A 20,935-nucleotide genomic window follows, 5' to 3' on the forward strand; every position below is an offset into this window, starting at 1 on the left:
AAGCAAGGATCATTCACTGGTTAAGTGATTCATACCTGTATAGAACCCTCCAAGTGGGCATAAACCTGATTCATACCTCAGTAAAATTAGAAACACGGATCATGATTTACGATTGCTTTAAACATCTAAAATGACCAAGGTTAAATCGCTAAGTATCAAAAATCTGTAATACTGGCTGGGCAAGGGGCTCATGCCTGTAATCCCAGCACTTTGGGGAGCCAAGGCAGAAGATTGCTTGAGGGCTGGAGAATCACTTGAGGCCAAGAGCTTGAGACCAGCCTGGACAACACACTGAGACCCCCATGTCTATATTTGTTTAAAAAAAAAAACAAAAAAAAAACTGTAATACTGAGAAACCTTCATAAGAACTGCTGAGCAAGCTTTAAAAACTCTCATGTATAATTTTTACTTATAAAAATATTTATATACATTTTTATTTTATACTGTATAAATACATGCTATTTTTAAGAAATGAATATATTCATTGTTGTACTTCAAAAAAAAAACCCCTCAAGATAATCTGCTTAAACACTTTCATGGAATGTTAACCAAGTAATCCTATTAAATCATTAACGTATTTACATATTATTCCTAAATTTACTTCACATCTCTAGGAAGACTAGATTATCAAGTCACCTTGGGGCATAAAACTATTGTTTTGCTGACATGGATACAAAAAGAAAATCAAGGTCTCTTTTTAGAAAGGTAGTTATATCGTAAAAAGTAGAGAGGTAGGTAGCTTCCAATGATCTTGTGCTTCCAATGATTCTGTACTTCCAAAAGAAGGACAGCTATTAAAAGCACCATGTCTTCATGTCCCATATGGTGTATTTACTAAACTCAATTAAATTTTTTAAAAATAATGACAGCCTGCCTTTATCAGACATCAGCAAAGTTGACAAAAATAGTAAACTACAATGTAAATGATAAGGTGATAATTATTAAAATACAACTAAATGTAACTGAAAAAAGTTTTTTTCCTAAATGATCAATCAAAACCTTTCATTGAAAGGTATGAAATAGTCATCTAGGACGGTGAGAGAATACATGCGCTAGGACAGGATAAGGCAGTATGGCTGCTAGCCAGTATTAATGACTTCCCTAACAGCAAGAATGATAAAATTTATAAGATTAAGTCCTGCCCTACTTTATAAAATGTTGCATAAAAAGACTTATACTTACCTCTGGTGGTGGTTCCTGATCATTCTTCCATGATGCATCTGATCCCTTATCCCTGAGTGGGGTGGGGATGGGAGTCAAAAAAGTATTCATCACAATTCTATTAAGTGCTCATAACTTAAAAGTACAGAAAATAATAAAGTAAAGGACATGAGTTCAACCTTTAATTTTGCAATACAGTTATGTGTCTTTTACCTTATTTCAAAAGATGTGGGAAGCTCCTAAGAAAAACACAAAAGTTGAGCAAGTAGAAATATTAGGATTAGGGAACTGGAATGAGAAGCCAAGGCTATGGTGTGCAGTGGAAAGCAGATGGACAGCTCTTTTGATTTTTGTTTTCATAATATTTGCAGTTTTCACAAAACTCAGTTTAAAAAAAATGCTTATTTCACACCAACTGTAGATCAGAAGTTGTTCCATGTGCGAAGGACATAAAAATGACTATGAGGCATTCCCTTTTCACAGATTTTACAGGTTTAATGGCAGAGATATCAATATGAATTATTTTCTCCTCAGTTTACCTGAGGAATGTCAGCAATCCTCTATGAGTAACCAAGGCTTATTCCAACACTGATTCTCAAAGCAGTGAGGGTCAAACAAAGGCTAACTATGAATAGTTTGAGGAAGAGGAAGAGGAGCTGCTTTAAAGATTCTGAAGGACAATATGATGACTGGCATGTGTGAAATGTGTAATTGCAGCTAAAAATCAACAACTTTTGGTGGAGAGTTTTACACTTTACATCCAACAAAAGTACAGATATCTATTATGAGTAGTATAATTTGTGAAAGCTCATTTTTAATCTTTTTAATTTTGTTAATTTCATAGTTTCAGCTACTATTTTGTTATTCCATTATGTTAAAATATCACAAAGTAAAATATTACAAAGTATTAGGACTAGATGTCCTTATTGTTTTAAACTAGATCTCAAAAATAAATGAGATTCCCAGGAATTAAGGCCATTAAAATCAATGTACAGATGTCAGTTTGCTGGCACAACATGAAAGTTATTAAGTTTGCTTTAAATTTTTGATTCGGAACTTTGACATTATATATGAGCCATTATCAATGGCTTTTCCATCACTTAAAAGAAAAAAGTATTTCCTCAACTGTCATTTCACATATGGGCCTTAAATATACCTCTGGTATTCCTTTCTGCATATATGACATCTCATGATCTGGACTGCTGTTAGCCTGGAATCACAGACATAAATGTGAAAAATTCCCCAACTAGTGCGTCTATTACAAAAAATCAAAATCTACTAAAGGAAAGATCAAGCAACATTTCAAAAGGCACTTTTAACAAGACAGTAAGTACATGAGAAACTAAGATCAAAATAGCCTCATTAGAGAACAGTAAGCTGGAAAGGAGCTGAACTTCTCTACCTCAAAGACAAAGTACTCCACCAAGTTCCCATGACAGACGCCAAAATGAGTTCTAGAATACAACAGTTTTCCTGGGAGAGGGAGGTTTCTGCAATATAGGTCTAATTTCCCAATTCACTGATTTACTACTGCTTCTTAATAGAAGAACTGCAAATCAAAACCAAAGACTGAGTCTATTATCTAAAATCTATTTAAAAACCATCTTCAGAAAACCTCTTCAAATGTATGTTTTAAGCTAAAATACTCTATTTGTTAAAAAGCTAAATATATGGCATATCCACAGCAGTATCTTTATATTCAAAGCAGGATGAAATGCTAAATATTTAAAGCATTTTAGAACATATTAATATCTTGAAGACTTTATGTGTATTTAATTCATCTTTCTTGTCAGTGTTATTTAAGAAAATAACCTTATGCAATGTGAAGAATAACTTAGGCAAAATATTCCTCCAGATCTTTATGTAGATTCTTAAACATGAGTTAAATCAATTATCAGGATCAAAATTTTCATCTCTGAAATAAATGAAATTTGGTGACTTGAGACTTGATTTAACATGTAAGTGGTATAAGTAATCTTCTTATGCCATGCAACTGGGGTTGGTACCTTTGACATAATACCAAAGTTACTAAGTGACCAAAGTTCCTTTGTTTTCCTGCAAAAACAACATCTATAAAAATGTATCGCCTAGGTTTTAAGTTTCCAATAAAAGAAGAGCTAGAACTAAAAGGAACTTCTGTGTCAAACTGAGTGCAAAGTCTTTCTGGATTCAACCTTCCCCCAGTCTTTGGCAGTCTTTTCTTCCACTCCCAATTTGAAAATATTTTTAGTGGCTCATATTCATTACATCATTCGAAAGCATTCAAGTTATTTTTATTAAAAAAAATTCTTAAATTCATATGCTATTTGCTGATATAAAAAATTAAATAACATAATTATAACAAGTTCAGCTGATACAAACAGCTCTACAACTAACAGCTGGCAACAGCTAACATTTGAAAAATATTCAACCAATGGGAGCACAAACATAAAAAAATACTGCGGTCACATGCCACAGAAATCACTTAGCATTATTGATAGACAAAATGGAGAGCACTAGTTTGTTGGTTAGGTCAACTCCATACACCATAACTTTCTACACAATTTTTCAGGGACACGTGTTAGTTGTCTCTTCTACAAACTTAAAATTTATAAGCAAAATAAAGAGATAACACTCATTTTTTTTTTCTCTTGAAAACTATTTTAAAGTTTTATTGAAGAGCAAGGCCCCTAAATACAATCCAAAGAGAATTTTACTTAACTGAAAAAAAATGTTATTAAGAAATGATAATAATATTAGTACTAATACTAAAATAGTAAGTACATTAAAGAATGTACATAATGGAAAAAACACTAAACTAGAATCAGAAAGTGTACATGGCTCAAATGTGCTCTTAATGGCTGATCATCTCATTTTTTACAAAAGATATGAATTCTACGTACAAAATCTGAAAATAAATTGTAGGCTTCAAAGATATTATTAGGAAAATAAATGAACTCTTTGCAAGACACACACAATATAACTGTAAGAAATTACATCACTGAGAATTATTCTTAAAATATAAACGTTAGGTAAGTGAAGAACAACATGCCGGTAAAGTACTTACTGTTTAAGTTTTTCTGTGAATATATATTGAGTGAAATCTTTCATTGATGGAGCAAAATACATAGTCTCCTTTATTTTAATACCTTTACTCTCAATGTGATCTGAAGAATTAAACCGTAACACATAAAATGGATGTGCAACAGGTCCAAATATCTCGAATATCTGTAATAGAAACATAAAGGCCTCTTTTAACATGTAAAATAACTATTTGAAAAGTCAGCAGTGTTTTCTTTTAAAAATCCCACTGATAATTGCCAGAACAAGGTAATTTTGTCAGTGTTAGGGCAATAAAATAATTTTTTAGTTATATTTATGTCATTTTTACATATTCAGTCTTCATATATTGATTAAAATGCACTCGCTCATTCCAGATTTCCCTTCTATGAATGTGAAACAATAGTAACAAGTTTGTTCCTCACCAAATTCAAATCATTTTGATGGTACCAACTCGATGCAAATTATGATTTTTTTAAGTTATTGCTCATTTAACTTGTAAGGTACAAAGAAAAGGATTATAATTGGTAACTTTTGAGAAATAACATGCTGTATACATTTGGAATCATCAGATGGGAAATATAAAAGCAAGCTTCTGACTTCAATAGGAGTTAAATCACTTTTGCTGTTTCCATAGTGTTAGGAATTTTGTAAAATTACAGACTTTTTCTAATTTAACAACTAATAAAGTAGAAGTTATTTATGTTTAAAAAACACAAAGATGGTGCAGCCTTTAACATTTAACTAAAAGAACTGCTTTTAGCAGAACCATATATTTTACTTCTGAAAACGTTTTAAGAATAATGAAAGGAAACTTCTTGGTTTCAAATTGTATTTTCTTCTCAAAATACGTGAATTAAAAAATATATTTTCTGGCTGGGCGCGGTGGCTCATGCCTGTAATCCCAGCACTTTAGGAGGTGAGGCGGGCGGATCACCTGAGGTCAGGGGTTCAAGACCAGCCTGGCCAACATAGTGAAACTACGTCTCTACTAAAAATACAAAAATTAGCCAGGTGTGGTGGCAGGCACCTGTAATCCCAGCCACTCAGGGGGCTGAGGCAAGAGAATCGCTTCAACCCAGGAGGCAGAGGTTGCAGTGAACCGAGATTGTGCCATCGCACTACAGCCTGGGGGACAAAAGCGAGATAATATATGTATATTATAGAGATAAGACCATGACCAATGCCAGTATAGATTTTTCCAGTCTTTTTTCTATAATACGTTATTTTTTTCTTTAAGACCATACTGTAGTTTTGTATACTGCCCCCTTTTAAAAACCTAAAGTTGTTCCATGTTATATTCTTTGTAAGTATAATTTTAGCAATCATAAAACACCCCTTTACAGACTCAGGACAACTTACTTAACTTCTTCCTTATTGTAGGACATTTAGGCAGCTTCCAATTTGTTCAACATAATACATGATGCCATGATAAACATCTTATATATAAATCTCTATACTTCAGACTTCCTAAAAATTGATTTGTAAGGAGTGGAGGTATTGAAGCTGAAAGTACGATAATTAACACTAAGGCATAAAAGTTTTAATGGAAATTACTAAATAGCTTTCTAAATAGCTTGGACCAATTTATACCAACTGCATTGAACATGGCTGTTTTATCACATCCTCAGTTCTTGATTTTTGATAGTAAATGCTCTTCACATTTTATGATTTTAGTACAGCACTGAATCTTTCATTAGTTTTCATTAAGGCGTAAAACAGCTCACCTATCAGGGCACCACCATTCTGAAGATATGTGTACTCTAAAAAGAAGTAGTGACATTAAAAACTATTAAAATGCCAATGTATTATGAAATAACACTAATAGCATCACAAATTTAAAGCTTTAAAAAAGTGTAAAAGCAAAAAACTTTAAGAAAATAGCAAGACATCTGCTTTGAAAAGGTTTAGATAAATCCAGTAGACCTCGTCCAGTAAGAACTGTGAAGGACAGAAGAGGTGCACTCAGCACCACTCTTACTGGCCTACATGACATATATTATTGTAGTCTTACTTTCACTTAAAATTGTCTTAAAAACAATTCACAAGTTTAATTCTCTCACATATACGCAAACCCAATTCTTCATTTGGTCAGAGATTAAAAAATATCTTCTAAGTTTCCTGTGTATCCATTAATACAAGGTAAAATAATCATTGTTTGCAACCTGGTACACAGACTGTTTCCCAGGGATTTGTTTCCTAGATAGCATGAATCCATTTCGTAAGTGTGAAAAACAATTTCAGTGGAAAAATTCCTTGCCAACTTCAGGTCTGTGCAGTATGGTTTGAACTAAAATATAAGTGACATTCAAAATTCTTGGACAAAAGCAAAGCATAGTATTTTAGTTGACTGTTCCTAGGTTCTGAAGTGTTTATGAGCCACAACTATAATGAAATCATTATAAAGTTTTAAGTAAAACAACATCACAGGCAGTAGATAACAGGAAGCCATACAATAGACAGTATGTGGCATGAGCCAATACTAATAGGTATGTTACAGGAAAACTTGACCAAGTTCACATAAGCAATTTGGCTAATCCAGAGTAGAAAAGAGGAATTTAACAATATTTTAAATAACCATTAGCCTCTGAGTGTAGAGTTTAGATTGACTAACACCTGAGAGCTAAACTGTAAAGAGCAACTTAAGACACAGCAAGGCTCAGGCCGGCCCACTTCTCCTCATACAGCTCCATAGGAGGCACCCATATCCCTTCTTGGTCATTCCACCCAACTTAGGGGATTTTGGAACTTCCATACTACCTGATTCAAGATAAAAGCAAAGGAAGTAATAGACTGTAAGGAGAGTATAAGAAACTGAATTTGGAAAAGTAGCAGCTGAGACCTTTACTATGAGGTGGGCAAGCAGCTTTCTTTATATCTTTAAAACTAGTATATATTCTGTAGGTGTTCATACAAACATTTAATCCAACTGATGCTTTATACTTGCCCTGTCATTGAGAAGTGGTTTTCTAGGTATCCTTTCACTTGGCTCTAGGTGATAATACTCACCATTTTTTACTCAAAGTCATTATATTTTTGCTACAAGATCTCCAAGGATTCCTATCACACACAGAGGTTAACACACACTGTAACAACAACGTGGTACAGCTATAATGTAGGATCTGCTGGGAAAAATAACTGACAAGCAGAGAAGATATAGAGTGCATGCAGTTCCCCAAATTCCATCCCAGCGTAGGCTGGGCTTAAATGTTCTGTGTGCACCATGGCAAAAGTTTCAGCGGCGTAGAAGGCCTGTTTGAACCAGCAGGCTGGAGGTGCACAGACAATACTGCAAAAGGGAGAAGGAGCTGTACTCTCCTCCCCCTCTCCACACACATACCATGTCACAAACTTATTAAGTTATCTAGAGGGGACTAGGTAACTCCCAGTTTTTCTATTATCTAGGAGGGGACTAGGTAAATCCTAGTTTCTCTAAGTAACAATAAATACATCAAGGAATCTCCAGGCCTAGGAACAATGCTGGCAGGCTGTGCCTGTGAAGGGCCAAGGTCTGCACGCTGCCACCTGGGAACAGCCTTCAAACAATGTCTCTCTAGGTGAGCAGCTTTGGGCTAAACTGCCAAAGGAGAAAGGAAATGAGGAAATGAACCTTTACAACTATTCAACATTGTCTTTTATCAATCACTTTGTGCTTTTTTCAATTCCCATCAACAAAAATGAAGAAAATACAGACGAATAGAGTATTCTAATCTATGAGTTAGGTAAACTGATCATTTCAATCACTGTGTGTATTACTGTATCATAAGTTACCTTGAAATATGTCATGAGAACTGAGGGGGTGGGGAACAACACTCCATCAATATAATACAGAGTCCTCTAGAAAATCATCATATCCTACCAAACAAGACAGTAATATAATCGTTTAAAAAGGAATCAGTAAAAATTTCCTACCCACTGATATATGAGAAGGAAACAGATTTCACTAGTTCATCAAGAGAACTAGCAATTCTTAGGATTAAAGGGCAAAGGTAGGAATAAAAATCTGAGACTGTCCTCCCTTAATCAGTGGGGAAGGCAAAGGGAGGTGGAAGGGAAATGAACCTGGGCTGTAAACTCATCCATTTCAGCTTTGTGACTTTTTAGCAAGGTTTCTCAAGTTTTAAAATAGAGGTAATTTTACTTCCTTGCAGGGTTTCAGTGAACTTAAAAAGATAACATAAATATCACTGTAGCTGATTACTATCGTGTTACTGAAGAAAAGAGGGAAAAGATGTTCGATGGCTTGCTACTGAAGGTAAAACTAATTTAGTATTTAGATAAGACATGCTAATAATCTAAAAGGTACTCAGTTTCATATTCTGGTTATTGGTTTGTTTAACAAATACTTTCTAATCTCTACTCCCACTACTATTTTGGGGAATCATTTCAAGGCACTTAGATTTATAATCAAGTATTTTTGAAAGACTTGTCACAAAGTCTTTCAAAAGCATTTATAAAGCATTCTATGTAAAATTTAGAAATAGATTTAATTTTTGCCAACAGGCTTATGCCATATAACTAAAGTTAGAGGTGTAAATGTTATATTTTATCTGACTCCTTTCAAAGCTAAATGACAGCTGAATATTAATATTAGTCACATTTACAGGTCTAGAAATTCAAATGTAGTGGGAAATACAAAAAAAAGTCTGTTTAGAGGTTTTAATTTAGCAAAGTGTTGAGTATTTTCAGATTAAAATTGTCTAAGTTAGGTACTAAGAAAAAAAGACAACTGTCATGAAAATCACAAATAGCTCCTTTCTTATTTGTTTGTATTCAACTCAATACACATTTACTTGGCACAAATAATTTACAAAGAACTGTACTAGATACAATGGGGAATATCAAGGTGAATAAAACTGTCCCTATTGCCAGGAAATAAATACTTACTTAGTATTTACATTCTTGATTTTAGAATGTTTTATGTCTTCTGCCAACCAGTCAGAATTGCCTCCTTGCTGAGTAAAGTGCACAGTTTTCTATATTAAGGTGGACATGCAGGGTTGTTCCATTAGAAAGATGTTAAAAGGGACCAAATCTTATAGTAATTACTTGAATGCACATATTTGTAATTCCCCAGGATGTGCCTACAGTGACAATTCATTGCTGTCAGTGAAATATTTTTCCACTTGGAAAAGATTCCACACCGAGCTTCCACCTGAGGAAGTCAAAGTCTGAAAAGTCTGAGAGCCACTATTCAAAGGAGCTCACAAGACAAAAATGCTTAAGAGCTACTATACTATGGGAAGTCTTCTTCACTCAGCTGAGTATCTGGAGGGTAGGAAACGATGTGTTATGCATTACGTAGACTCACTGCCTAGCAAGTTATCTGACAAACACTAGGAAAGAATTCTATACATGTGTATTTAATAACTCATGTGGCAAAGAGTAATAAGCAGTATTAAACCAATTTACAGACAGATATGAAGTACTAAAGGAAATCAAGAATGTACTGAAATTAGAGAGCTCTAGATTGTCCATCAATTAAAATAAATAAACTCTTCTGAGAACTGATGGGGAAAGTCAGAAAAAAACAATAAATAAATAGAATAACTTGTAAGATTTGAAATGTTTTACAAACCTTTCCTGCTGCTTGTCGATCACTTTTAAAAATTACAGTCTCCTCATTAACTGGAGGTAGGTTAGTCATAGATTCAATTATTACTGAAAAATAAAATAGATTACTTCAAGATTTACTTATAAGAGAATGTAGAATTTTAATGAAAATCTAAGCTTTAATTCCAACATAATTTAAAAAAAAATTGAAGGTGGGATTATTACCTCATTAACCATTTTCTCTTCAGTAAACAAAGTCTACTTATTACCAAATAGCACTGGGAAATGTTTTATACCTATTTTTAATACAAAAAGCTACAATTCTAAGGGAAAAAAATTAAAATGCAAATCCCACAGAAAATCTGAATCATCCATTAAAGATTCAACAAATTCAAGCTATGAACATATTCTCAAGTAATTTTTACCAAAAATAGTGTAATCACGTTTAGTTGTAAAACTGTTTTAGAAGAAATTAGTCTTCTTTCTCACTCTTAAAAATTCTTTTCTACAAAGCACTGTTTAGTTACTGGTATATGAAAAAGTTAAATAAAAGGCTTCACAAAAGCATCTTCCTATGAACAGAAGAAGTAAAAGTGCTAGAGCTCACAGTAATTTTTATCATTACATGAAAATTCCTTCCTCAAAAAGCAAAAACATAATCTCCAAATCTCCAGTTCTTTTAAATGACACAAATGTTAAAGAACTGATCTACCATAACAAAGAGAAAACACACGCACACACAAACACACTCTCAATAAGTTTTTAGAACATCAGAGCCACAAGTAAGAACACTGTTACATTACATAGATAATACCATGTCAACTAAGGGAATAAAATATATTACCTCAGATTATCAAAATTAATTCAAACAATTTCTTTTGTATCTCAATTAATTTTAACAGTGGGTACTTCAGGCTGGGCACAGTGGCTCACGCCTGCAGCACTTTGGGAGGCTGACGAGGAAGGATGGCTTGAGCCCAGGAGTTTGAGACCAGCCTGGGCAACGTAGCAAGACCTTGTCTCTATTAAAAATCTCTATTAAAAATCTGCAACAGTAGCATGTGCTGATTTTGACCCATTTACTCTTTATTCCCATTAGGTTGAGAATTTTTTTAGTCTATGTTAGTCAAAATAGTATTGCTAAAAAATGCAAAAATGACATGCATTATTCCATGTATGTCAGAGTTTACATTTATTTTTTTGAGGATCAACATTATGACCTAAAATTTTTCTGTATACATCAAGTCTAATAAATGTTTAAATCATACCACATAATCAAGAAATTAGTTGCCTGTTTGATTTATCTATATATATTATTAAATACCATAAGATAACTCTAAAACTAGTAAATGTAATGATTCCAGAATCACGGAAAGAATTTTAATTATTATTTTTGAAAAGAAGGTTCATTTTAATCTACATTTTTATTAATAAACTGAGAAAGTACAAAATTATGTAAGTATTAATTTTTAAAAATATCAATATAGACACTGTTAGAAAAAAGTCAAAAGAAAAAGGTCCTATTTCTACCACTGACTCACTATACAACTGGTCCTAAGAGCAACTGACTTGAATTTTTCTGTTTCCTTAGGTCCTGTGGAGGCTGGTGGGCAATCTAGGTCCTCTTCACAGTTCCAAAATCCTATTACTTTGTCAGTGCTGAGTTCTATTCTCCAGCATATCCTACTACGAGTTAATAGTACCTGTATTAACAAGAATCTCACAGAACAAACTCACATGTTGGGGCTAAAGAAGTCTAAAATATTAAGTTCTCTTATAACTCAGCAACTTCATATTTCATGCCATTAATAACAGTATAAAATTACAAAACTTTCTCACATGTTTTTAAACAAAATCAAAGGTGGTGAGCAGAATGGCTCCCCAAGAGATATCCACACTCTAATACCTGAATCTGTAAATACATTACATTTTTAAGAGCCTTTGCAGATGTGATTAAAGTTAAGGACCACGAGATAGGGGAGATTATCCTGGATTATGCAGGTAAACTCAATCTAAAAAGTCTTTAAAAGTAGAGAACCTTTCCACATGTGGTTAGAGTGAGGTGAGATAATGGAAGAAGGCTCAGAGACAGACGTTACATTACTGGCCTTCAGGATGAAGAAAGAGAGCCAAAAGTCAAGGAATGTGGGCAGGCTCTAGAACCCAAAAAGAGCAAGGAAATAAGATTCTCCCCTAGTACCTAAAGAAAACAACTCAGCCCTGTTAACACCTTTGATTTTAAGCCCACTGAGACCCACATGAGAACTGTATGATAAAATTGTGCTGCTGTAAGTCACTAAGTTTGCAGTAATTTGGTATAGCAACATTAGAAAAGTAATAAACCAAATCAAAGGAAATTCCGGAGGAAGTATGTCAGTAAAAGCAGACATTTAAATTTCTATATAGAAACTGTATTTATATATAATTTTAGTATATGAAAACTGAATTTTATCCCTTCAAACTTAATGACTATAAAATAAAGTGTTAATTACGTATGTCAAAGAAAATTTACTAGTCATAGAAGTCATTGATTCAATTATTAGTGTGTGTTTGGAAACAATTTTTATTAATAGAATTCTTAACATACCTAGTTGTTCAATAATACTTGAAACCATCCCAAGAGGCTTTAACTCAATATCTTCAGGCAGAATAATAGTGAGTTCTTCAACAGAAGGCAGTTCCTATAATTTAAAACAAAACAAAACAAAACATTAAACTTCCTCCAGCTTCAACAACTTAAAAAAAATAAATTTTCCATTTAAAGTGCTACACATCTCTGAAAATGCTTTAAGTGCTTAGAGTATCTCTTTAATGTTATCATTTTAGTGGTTGCAGACTTGTGATAGCACTTCTCTCCCTCCAACATTTCTCCACCTAAGTGACTCAACAGGTCTCAAGTATACACCCCAAATTCAGTTAGACTAAGAACACAGACATAAGTACTATTCTACATTCTTTCAGTCACACTTGAACAAGAGACTACCTACTTTCTGTAAAAAAGGCTATTATCAGGCAGAGACATTCCATTTGAAAAGAAATAATTCTACTGGTAACTATAATTTCTCCACATAAGTTCTTTTAGCTGTCTTGTTAAATTGGTTAGTTAATTAGTTTGACTGTGATTAAACAGAATACAGAAGCAGCAATCTTTTCTGGGACTGTGTCAAGAAGAGTTGAATGGCCTCTTCAGGAAAAAGGAAATGACACCTATCAGTGAAATATTGAAGTCCTGAAAAAAGAATATAGGCTTTAGCCTATAAAAACTATGAAGGTGTTGCCTGATACCTTCTCTCTCTAGGTTAAAAAATAAGTTTCTTTACACCTAAAGATTTCTCTTTTCTTACCCACCTGCAAACTGCATCTCAGTTGCTATGGAAACTAGATATTGAAGTACAGATGAATCTGAAGAGAAATCTAAGAATAAATCTGACCTTAGCCTTTAGATTAAAAACACAGCTTTCTGTTCTTGACCCTTGCCAAATGATCTAACTCTCAGAAGGAAGCTTTTCCTCAAGATGGCTTGAAGTGCAAAGACCCTACCAATGGCATTTTAGCAGTTAAACTGGGAGAAGGATAACTTTTGGAGAAATGTTGGAAAAGGTGGGAAAACCTACATAACGTGAAGTATACTGCAGATGAATGCATCTTGAGTAATCATATTACCCCTACGGAAACTTAAACTAGGTTCTTAAAATCATTCAACCAGAGTTGATAAGCAGACATCTAAAATACACTTTGTTTCTGGGATATGCTATTTTCTGATAAAGGATTACTTATGGAGAGCAACACTACGGGTCTCAACCAACTGATGCAGAAGGAAGTCAGCAACATGCCTTTGTATGGTTAGTCTGCCTGGTGTTAGAGGAAATTATTTTGTTTTATCCATCAGAATTCTTATGAGTACTTTCAAAGAGAGAATAACCACTTGCCCTTTCATCATATTAAACGTGGAAAGCCTTATCTTGAAGACCATGGTTTGAAAATGGTTCATGTGTGTATCAGAATGCAGAAGGGAGTTTAGTTGTTAGAACAAACTGTGACATTAAATAGCCTTTTTACAGAAGTTCTTAGCTAAAGCAATCTCAAACCTTGTTAAATATAAGACTGGATAACTATAATTTTGGGGGACTGCAGAGAAGAGGGCTTTAATGATATTTCAGAGGGCAATTGTGAGGGGAGTTTCACATTGACTCGGGTTCTGGGAGTGGCTCCTCTTGTAAGTGGCAAATGTCATTTGCTAACCCAGAAGTACAGTGATAAAATCTGTCCCATCACCTAGACAAATTATAAGATCTAAAACAAAAATTTCAGTACTTTTGGATTGGGATAAAGCCTACCGGTTAAATATTCTCAAATAAACAAGTGCTATTTAACCAGCAGGAAAGGCCCCTGGTTTTGTATTTTCTATTATGAGAAATAAAGGCCCATGTAATATAATAGTTATGCTTTGATATAAATCTAAACTGATACTGTTTTGCTTTTGTTGTTTGTTTAAAGTATAAAAGTAAAACATGTTCCTATTTTTACAAAAGGAAAAACTCAAGCAGTTATGGAAGGATACAAAGTAAAAAGTGAAAATCCCCCTACTTTATTCCTTTCAACCATCCAGTGCCAAGCCCCATAGATAGCTAATGTTAACATGTATCTTTCAAATACCTTTACTATGCAGATATAAACTTTAATTCTAACTTCAAAATATTTTTTACTTAAATAAAATATCCATATTTTAATACAAGGTACCCTTTTTACTGATCATACCCTGCACATCTTTCTATAACAAACAAAAACATATATCTAATTTTATTTAAACACTTAGGATATTCCACTTTTATCAGTGGTACTATAATACACTAGCTGCCTGACACAACATATATCTGCCCTTTCAAAACTTTTGCCACTACACACAATGATACAACATTCTTTTACATATATCTTTGTGTAACCCCTGTGATAAATTATTTTAAGTGGTCCTGATAGACTAAAACACATGCATATTTAAAATTTTGACAGTTACTGCTAAATTTCTTCTTAAAAAGTCACATCAATTCACATTTCCACAATGTATGAGAGATTTCCCCACAACCTTGCCATTACTGATAAGTAAATTTTAAATCTTTGCCAGTCTTATGAATATAAAATAGTATCTTGCTTTAATTTGAATTTCTTCATTCATAAGGAAGAGTGAACATCCTTGCATGTATCCTGGCCATTTTTATGTGTGTTATGAATTGTTTCTTGTATAACTTTACATATTTTTTAAGGGCTTATCTTTTATTAATTTATAAAAAAAAAAACTTTGGATTTTCAAGGACATTTGTCTTTTATCAAATATGTAGCAAATATCCACTCCCTTACCCCACAGCATGTTTTTTAGCTAAAGAACTTAAACTAAACAATTTCAGTCGTTTAGTTAACCTTTAGCATTTTAATTTTTATGTAGTCAAGTATATATATATATTTGGCTTTTGAAACTTGTGTCACATTTAGAAAGGTCCTCCCTATCCCAAAATCACTGAAAATTCACTATTGTTTTCTTTATTTCTCTAGTTTCTTTTTTTTAATATTTGTGTATTTGGTCCATTCACAATTTTATTCTTGTATAAAAGTGCAGCAGTGATTGGCTTTATCTTTATCCAAACTACTAGCCAGTTATCCTGACATGCTGTAGAATAATCCATCTTTTCTCTCACTGATTTGAAAAACAAACTTTAACATATACTAAGTACACTTATATATTTGGGTTTTTTACTGAATCTCCATTCAATTTCACTGATCTAGTTCAGTGTCAGTACTAAACTATTTTAACAACTGTGGTTTTCATAAAACATTTCAATATTTGAGATGACGGGCTAGTTCCTTTACCCAATCCATAAATATTTTTCCCCTTGGAATTTTTTTTAACTGTTCTCACATATTTATCTCACTACACTTCAGAACTATTTTGTCATATTAGTGTTATCAGTATTGATTGAGATCACATTTAATTACAGTTGTCTTCATAAAGGGTCCTATACAAATGCTTAGGCTTATTCCAAGCTATTTTATATGTTACTTGCTATTATAAATTCCTATCTAATATATTTTATTGCTATTACAAATAGACCCTTTATAGGGTATTGCTTGAACATAAGAAAGCATCATGCTGAAATTTACTTTTAGTAATTTTCTTGTATATTTATTATACAACCATATTTTCAAAGAGTAAGTTGTCCTTCTTTTCAATATTAGTACAACATGGCTTTCATTTTTCAGATGATACTGGTTGACAATTCCAAATTCCAGAATCTCAAATATGAAACAACTGTGATGACAGTGGACACTGCTAATAGGAATGTTCCAAATCCTAAGCATAATGATGCATTTTTATCGGAATTTCTTTTTAATGGGTTAAGAAAGTATCCATCTATTCCAATTTTAATAAAATTTTTAAAATCAGAAATAAGTGTTGAGTTTCATCAAATATTCTTTTATCATTTTGAGATCATTATAACGTAATTTCCTGTAAGTTAAGCAGTTCAGTCTACAGGGTCTGATGAAGTCCTGATGTTCTGCTCTAAAGAGTACTAGGAGACATCCAGTATGACGAAGATAAGGGAAAATATATAAAGCCAGATTATTTGTAGTGAGTCAGGGTCTCACAATTTTGGTCAAAAACAGTGTCTGGCAGGCCCTCTTAGTTCCTGTTGCTGTTCCATGTTTCCAACCTATGTACTGGAAGAATGAAAAGTTTTGCCCACAAAGGTGAAGGTTCTCTGGTTTTGCGTAGAACCAAACTTTGGGGAAAACAGACACAGATACTGTTATCTGAAGTCACCACCATATTTCCAATACCAGTTCAGTGATCCTAGTGAGAGGTGACAGCGTGCTGGCAGTCCTCACAGCCCTCGCTCACTCTCCGCGCCTCCTCTGCCTATGCTCCCACTTTGGCGGCACTTGAGGAGCCCTTCAGCCCACCACTGCACTATGGGAGCCCCTTTCTGGGTAGGCCAAGGCCAGAGCCGGCTCCCTCAGCTTGCAGAGAGGTGTGGAGAGAGAGGCGCGAGCGGAACCGGGGCTGCGCGCGGCGCTTGCGGGCCAGCTGGAGTTCCTGGTGGGCGTGGGCTCGGAGGGCCCGGCACTCAGAGCAGCCGGCCAGCCCTGCTGGCCCCCGGCAGTGAGGGGCTTAGCACCCGGGCCAGCAGCTGAGGAGGGTGTACTGGGTCCCCCAGCAGTGCCAGCCCACCAGCACTGCGCTCGATTTCTCGCCGAGCCTTAGCTGCCTTCCTGCGGGGTAGGGCTCGGGACCTGCAGCTCGCCATGCCTGAGCCTTCCCCCGCCTCCGTGGGTTCCTGTGCAGCCCGAGCCTCCCGGACGAATACCACCCCCTGCTCCACGGCGCCGAGTCCCATCAACCACCCAAGGGCTGAGGAGTATGAGCGCATGGCGCAGGACTGGCAGGCAGCTCCACCTACAGCCCTGGTGTGGGATCCACTGGGTGAAGCCAGCTGGGCTCCTGAGTCTGGTGGGGATGTGGAGAGTCTTTATATCTAGCTCTGGGATTGTAAACACACCAATCAGCACCCTGTGTTTAACTCAAGGTTTGTGAGTGCACCAACCGACACTCTGTACCTAGCTGCTCTGGTGGGGCCTTGGAGAACCTTTATGTCTAGCTCAGGGATTGTAAATACACCAATCGGCACTCTGTATCTAGCTCAAGGTTTGTAAACACACCAATCAGCACCCTGTGTTTAGCTCAAGGTTTGTGAGTGCACCAATCGACACTCTGTATCTAGCTGCTCTGGTGTGGCCTTGGAGAACCTTTATGTCTAGCTCAGGGATTGTAAATACACCAATCAGCACTCTGTATCTAGCTCAAGGTTTGTAAACACACCAATCAGCACCCTGTGTTTAGCTCAAGGTTTGTGAATGCACCAATCGACACTCTGTCTCTAGCTGCTCTGGTGGGGCCTTGGAGAACTCGTGTGTCAAAACTCTGTATCTAACTAATCTGATGGGGGCACGGAGAACCTTTGTATCTAGCTCTGGGATTGTAAACCCACCAATCAGCGCCCTGACAAAACAGGCCACTCAGCTCTACCAATCAGCAGGATGTGGGTGGGGCCAGATAAGAGAATAAAAGCAGGCTGCCCCAGCCAGCATTGGCAACTTGCTCAGGTCCCCTTCCACACTGTGGAAGCTTTGTTCTTTTGTTCTTTGCAATAAATCTTGCTACTGCTCACTCTTTGGGTCCACACTGCTTTTATGAGCCGTAACACTCACCGCGAAGATCTGCAGCTTCACTCCTGAAGCCGAGCCCACGAGCCCACCGGGAGGAACGAACAACTCCAGACATGCTGCCTTAAGAGCTGTAACACTCACCGTGAAGGTCTGCAGCTTCACTCCTGAGCCAGCGAGACCACGAACCCACCAGAAGGAAGAAACTCCGAACACATCCGAACATCAGAAACAACAAACTCCAGACGCACCACCTTAAGAGCTGTAACACTCACCGCGAGGGTCCGCGGCTTCATTCTTGAAGTCAGTGAGACCAAGAACCCACCAATTCCGGACACACTAGTACTCTGTAATATAGGAACGTACAGTTTCCTGTGCCTTCCTAAAAAAGGCCAGTGACGGCATTAAGTTGCCTCTTGATAGTAACAAATCTACCTATAAAAGTGATGCACATGAAGTTTCACCCCAAATACTCCACAAAACATAAAAGGTATATAAAAACTAAATAGTATATACAAAATATGTAAGAGGTAAGTGAAACCATCCTTGTACAATTCCAGGTTAAGAGCCTGTTATAGAGTCTGCCTTTGAAAGTACAGTTAAATGAAGCAGTATATATTAATTTTGAAAAAGGCACATATGTGGAGGTCTGAATTAAGGGAAAACAGATCTATTTGTTTCTTTTAAATGAGCATGCTAAGAGAGGAGGACAGGCCAGGCATGGTGGCTCACGCCTGTAATCCCAGCACTTTGGGAGGCCAAGGCAGGCGGATCCTGAGGTCAGGAGTCTGAGACCAGCCTGGCCAACATGATGAAATCCCATCTCTACTAAAAATACAAAAATTAGCCGGGCATGGTAGCAGGCACCTGTAATCCCAGCTACTCAGGAGGCTGAGGCAGGAGAATCACTTGAACCTGGGAGATGGAGGTTGCAGTGAGCAGAGATCGCACCATTGCACTCCAGCCTGGGTGACAGAGCGAAAGACTCCATCTCAGGAAAAAAAACAAAAACAAAAACAAAAACAAAAAACAGAGAGAGCGAGAGAGGAGAACGAAGAGGAAAAATAACCCAAACGCCAACAGGAAGGCACCCAAGAGATGTACTTTCCATGAAAATTTTTGGCAGGTTCAGAGAGAACTTTAGAAGGTTCGGATTGGATAGATCTCTGAAAGGTACAAAAAGCGATTTCCTTTGGCAGCCATGTCAGACAAGGTAATATTTTTGTTTTGATGTATGAATGCCAAATGTCACCATCTCTTTCTCAACTAGCAAATTTAATCTACTGTATCACTACCAAGCCTAGTCATTCTTTATCAAACTATCCTGCTGCTTTGCTTTTTTCTAAATACATTGTTGTCCAATATTTCTGTATTTACTTAATGTCTATTTCTCTAACTACACAATAAATCCAACCATAACTAGGACCTTTTTAGTCCCAATCATAACGAGGACCCAGTCTTGCTCATTGCTATAGCACCCAAAAAGATGGCTAGCGCATAGTAGGCATTTAGTATTAATATATATCTATTAAATGAACTAACCTACCTCTTCAGTCCAAGCTTAGCAAAAATCTCAAAAGTCAGTCTTAGTCTGAGCAGAAATCAGGTAATGAAAATATAACCCGATATAGAATCCTCAAAGAATGAAAAAGACTTGAACCTTCTCAAAAATAAAATTTAAAAGCCAGGCTTCCAAGGAAGCTTGGCTGCCTAGGATTGATGCATAGGTACCTCTGGGTTGCAGCAGCAAACATTATTACAATTATTAGATTAACACTTGGCTCCCCGAAAACGCACCTGCTGCCCCTCCTAAGATAATGAATAAATCTCCTCAGATATAAAATCTCCTTTAAGGAAATAAAAATCAATCACTTTGCTTTTCCACGTTTCAGGGAAGGGTGTATATGTGTGACAGAGAAGAGAAACACAGACGCACTCCAATAAAGGGGAAAATACGGCCAGAAAACATACTGTGGGACATTACCATTTTGGCAGTGCACAGAAGATACAAAGAATTAGATGTAAAAGGCATACTAATAAACTAAAAAAATTGAAGGTAGAGGTGACAGGAAAGGCCTGGGATAGAAAGACCTTCTTCATCACACATAAGCAACAAGCAAGGGTACTAAAAATAAAAGACAAGGTGATTTAGTGCAGATTAGAAAGATTAAAGTATCTGCCTGGATACCAACAACCCCTGTTAAAAGAATGATGAGTAGATAGGAAAGACTTTTTGTTTTATTTACTCAATATTAGATACAAATTTAAATTTAATTAAAATTAAATAAAATTTAAAATTTGGTCTTCAGTCACACTAGCCACATTTCAAGTAAGACAGCACAATATGGACATCCCCAACACTGTAGAAAGCTCTATTACACAGCACTGCTTTACATTCTCACACATCAAAAAAGCCCTCCATTACGAAACATATTCCCAGGCATTATCAATTTATTTCTGGCCATTAACACAGGTATAATTTTAAGACCACATTTTAACAGCATGCACCATATTACTAATGAAGTCTTAATGCTAATCTGAATACTCTACTTGGGAAATGAAGATTTGTGATAAATCTATATTTTAATTTCATTGTTTCCCAAAATTAAAATGCAACTAAAAACCTGTTCTGGATGTACATTATCTGCAATTAGAAATAACTATTTTATCATACAAATAAAATTATTGTAAATGTTTACTAACAAAAAATCAAAGAAGAGCAAAAAGTTTTTCTGGACCCATTTATTCAATACTTCTACACATAACAAAGAGTAGGAAAGGAAAGGAAGAAAAACTATTTCATTCACATCATTAGCAAATGAAAAGCCTGCATGGAAATAAACATCCCCAAACACCACAGCATTTGGCAAATGAACTACTAAAATTCAACATACTAAAGAAGCTCCACCATTTATTTCCCACACACTACACAGTTCCAAGTCAAAAGCTTTATTGAGAGGCAATATAA

General features: G+C 35.6%; 1 protein-coding gene across 9 annotated transcripts in view; it reads right to left on the minus strand.

Moving 5' to 3' along the window:
- The window catches only part of NAF1 (nuclear assembly factor 1 ribonucleoprotein), a 59,775-nt gene that overhangs the window by 25,899 nt on the left and 12,941 nt on the right, over positions 1–20,935 (minus strand). For all 9 annotated transcript variants that reach the window (XR_001716580.4, XR_001716579.4, XR_010156229.1 and 6 more), the window contains 4 exon segments: positions 12,341–12,434; positions 9,779–9,861; positions 4,208–4,368; positions 1,183–1,234 (listed from right to left, as the gene is read on the minus strand). Coding sequence is in view for 3 of the 9 variants with exons in the window: in XM_009448491.5 (XP_009446766.1) it covers positions 1,183–1,234; positions 4,208–4,368; positions 9,779–9,861; positions 12,341–12,434 (390 nt within the window). In the remaining 6 variants the exon portion in view is untranslated.

Source organism: Pan troglodytes, chromosome 3, assembly GCF_028858775.2.
Source record: "Pan troglodytes isolate AG18354 chromosome 3, NHGRI_mPanTro3-v2.0_pri, whole genome shotgun sequence".
Lineage (NCBI taxonomy): Eukaryota > Metazoa > Chordata > Mammalia > Primates > Hominidae > Pan > Pan troglodytes.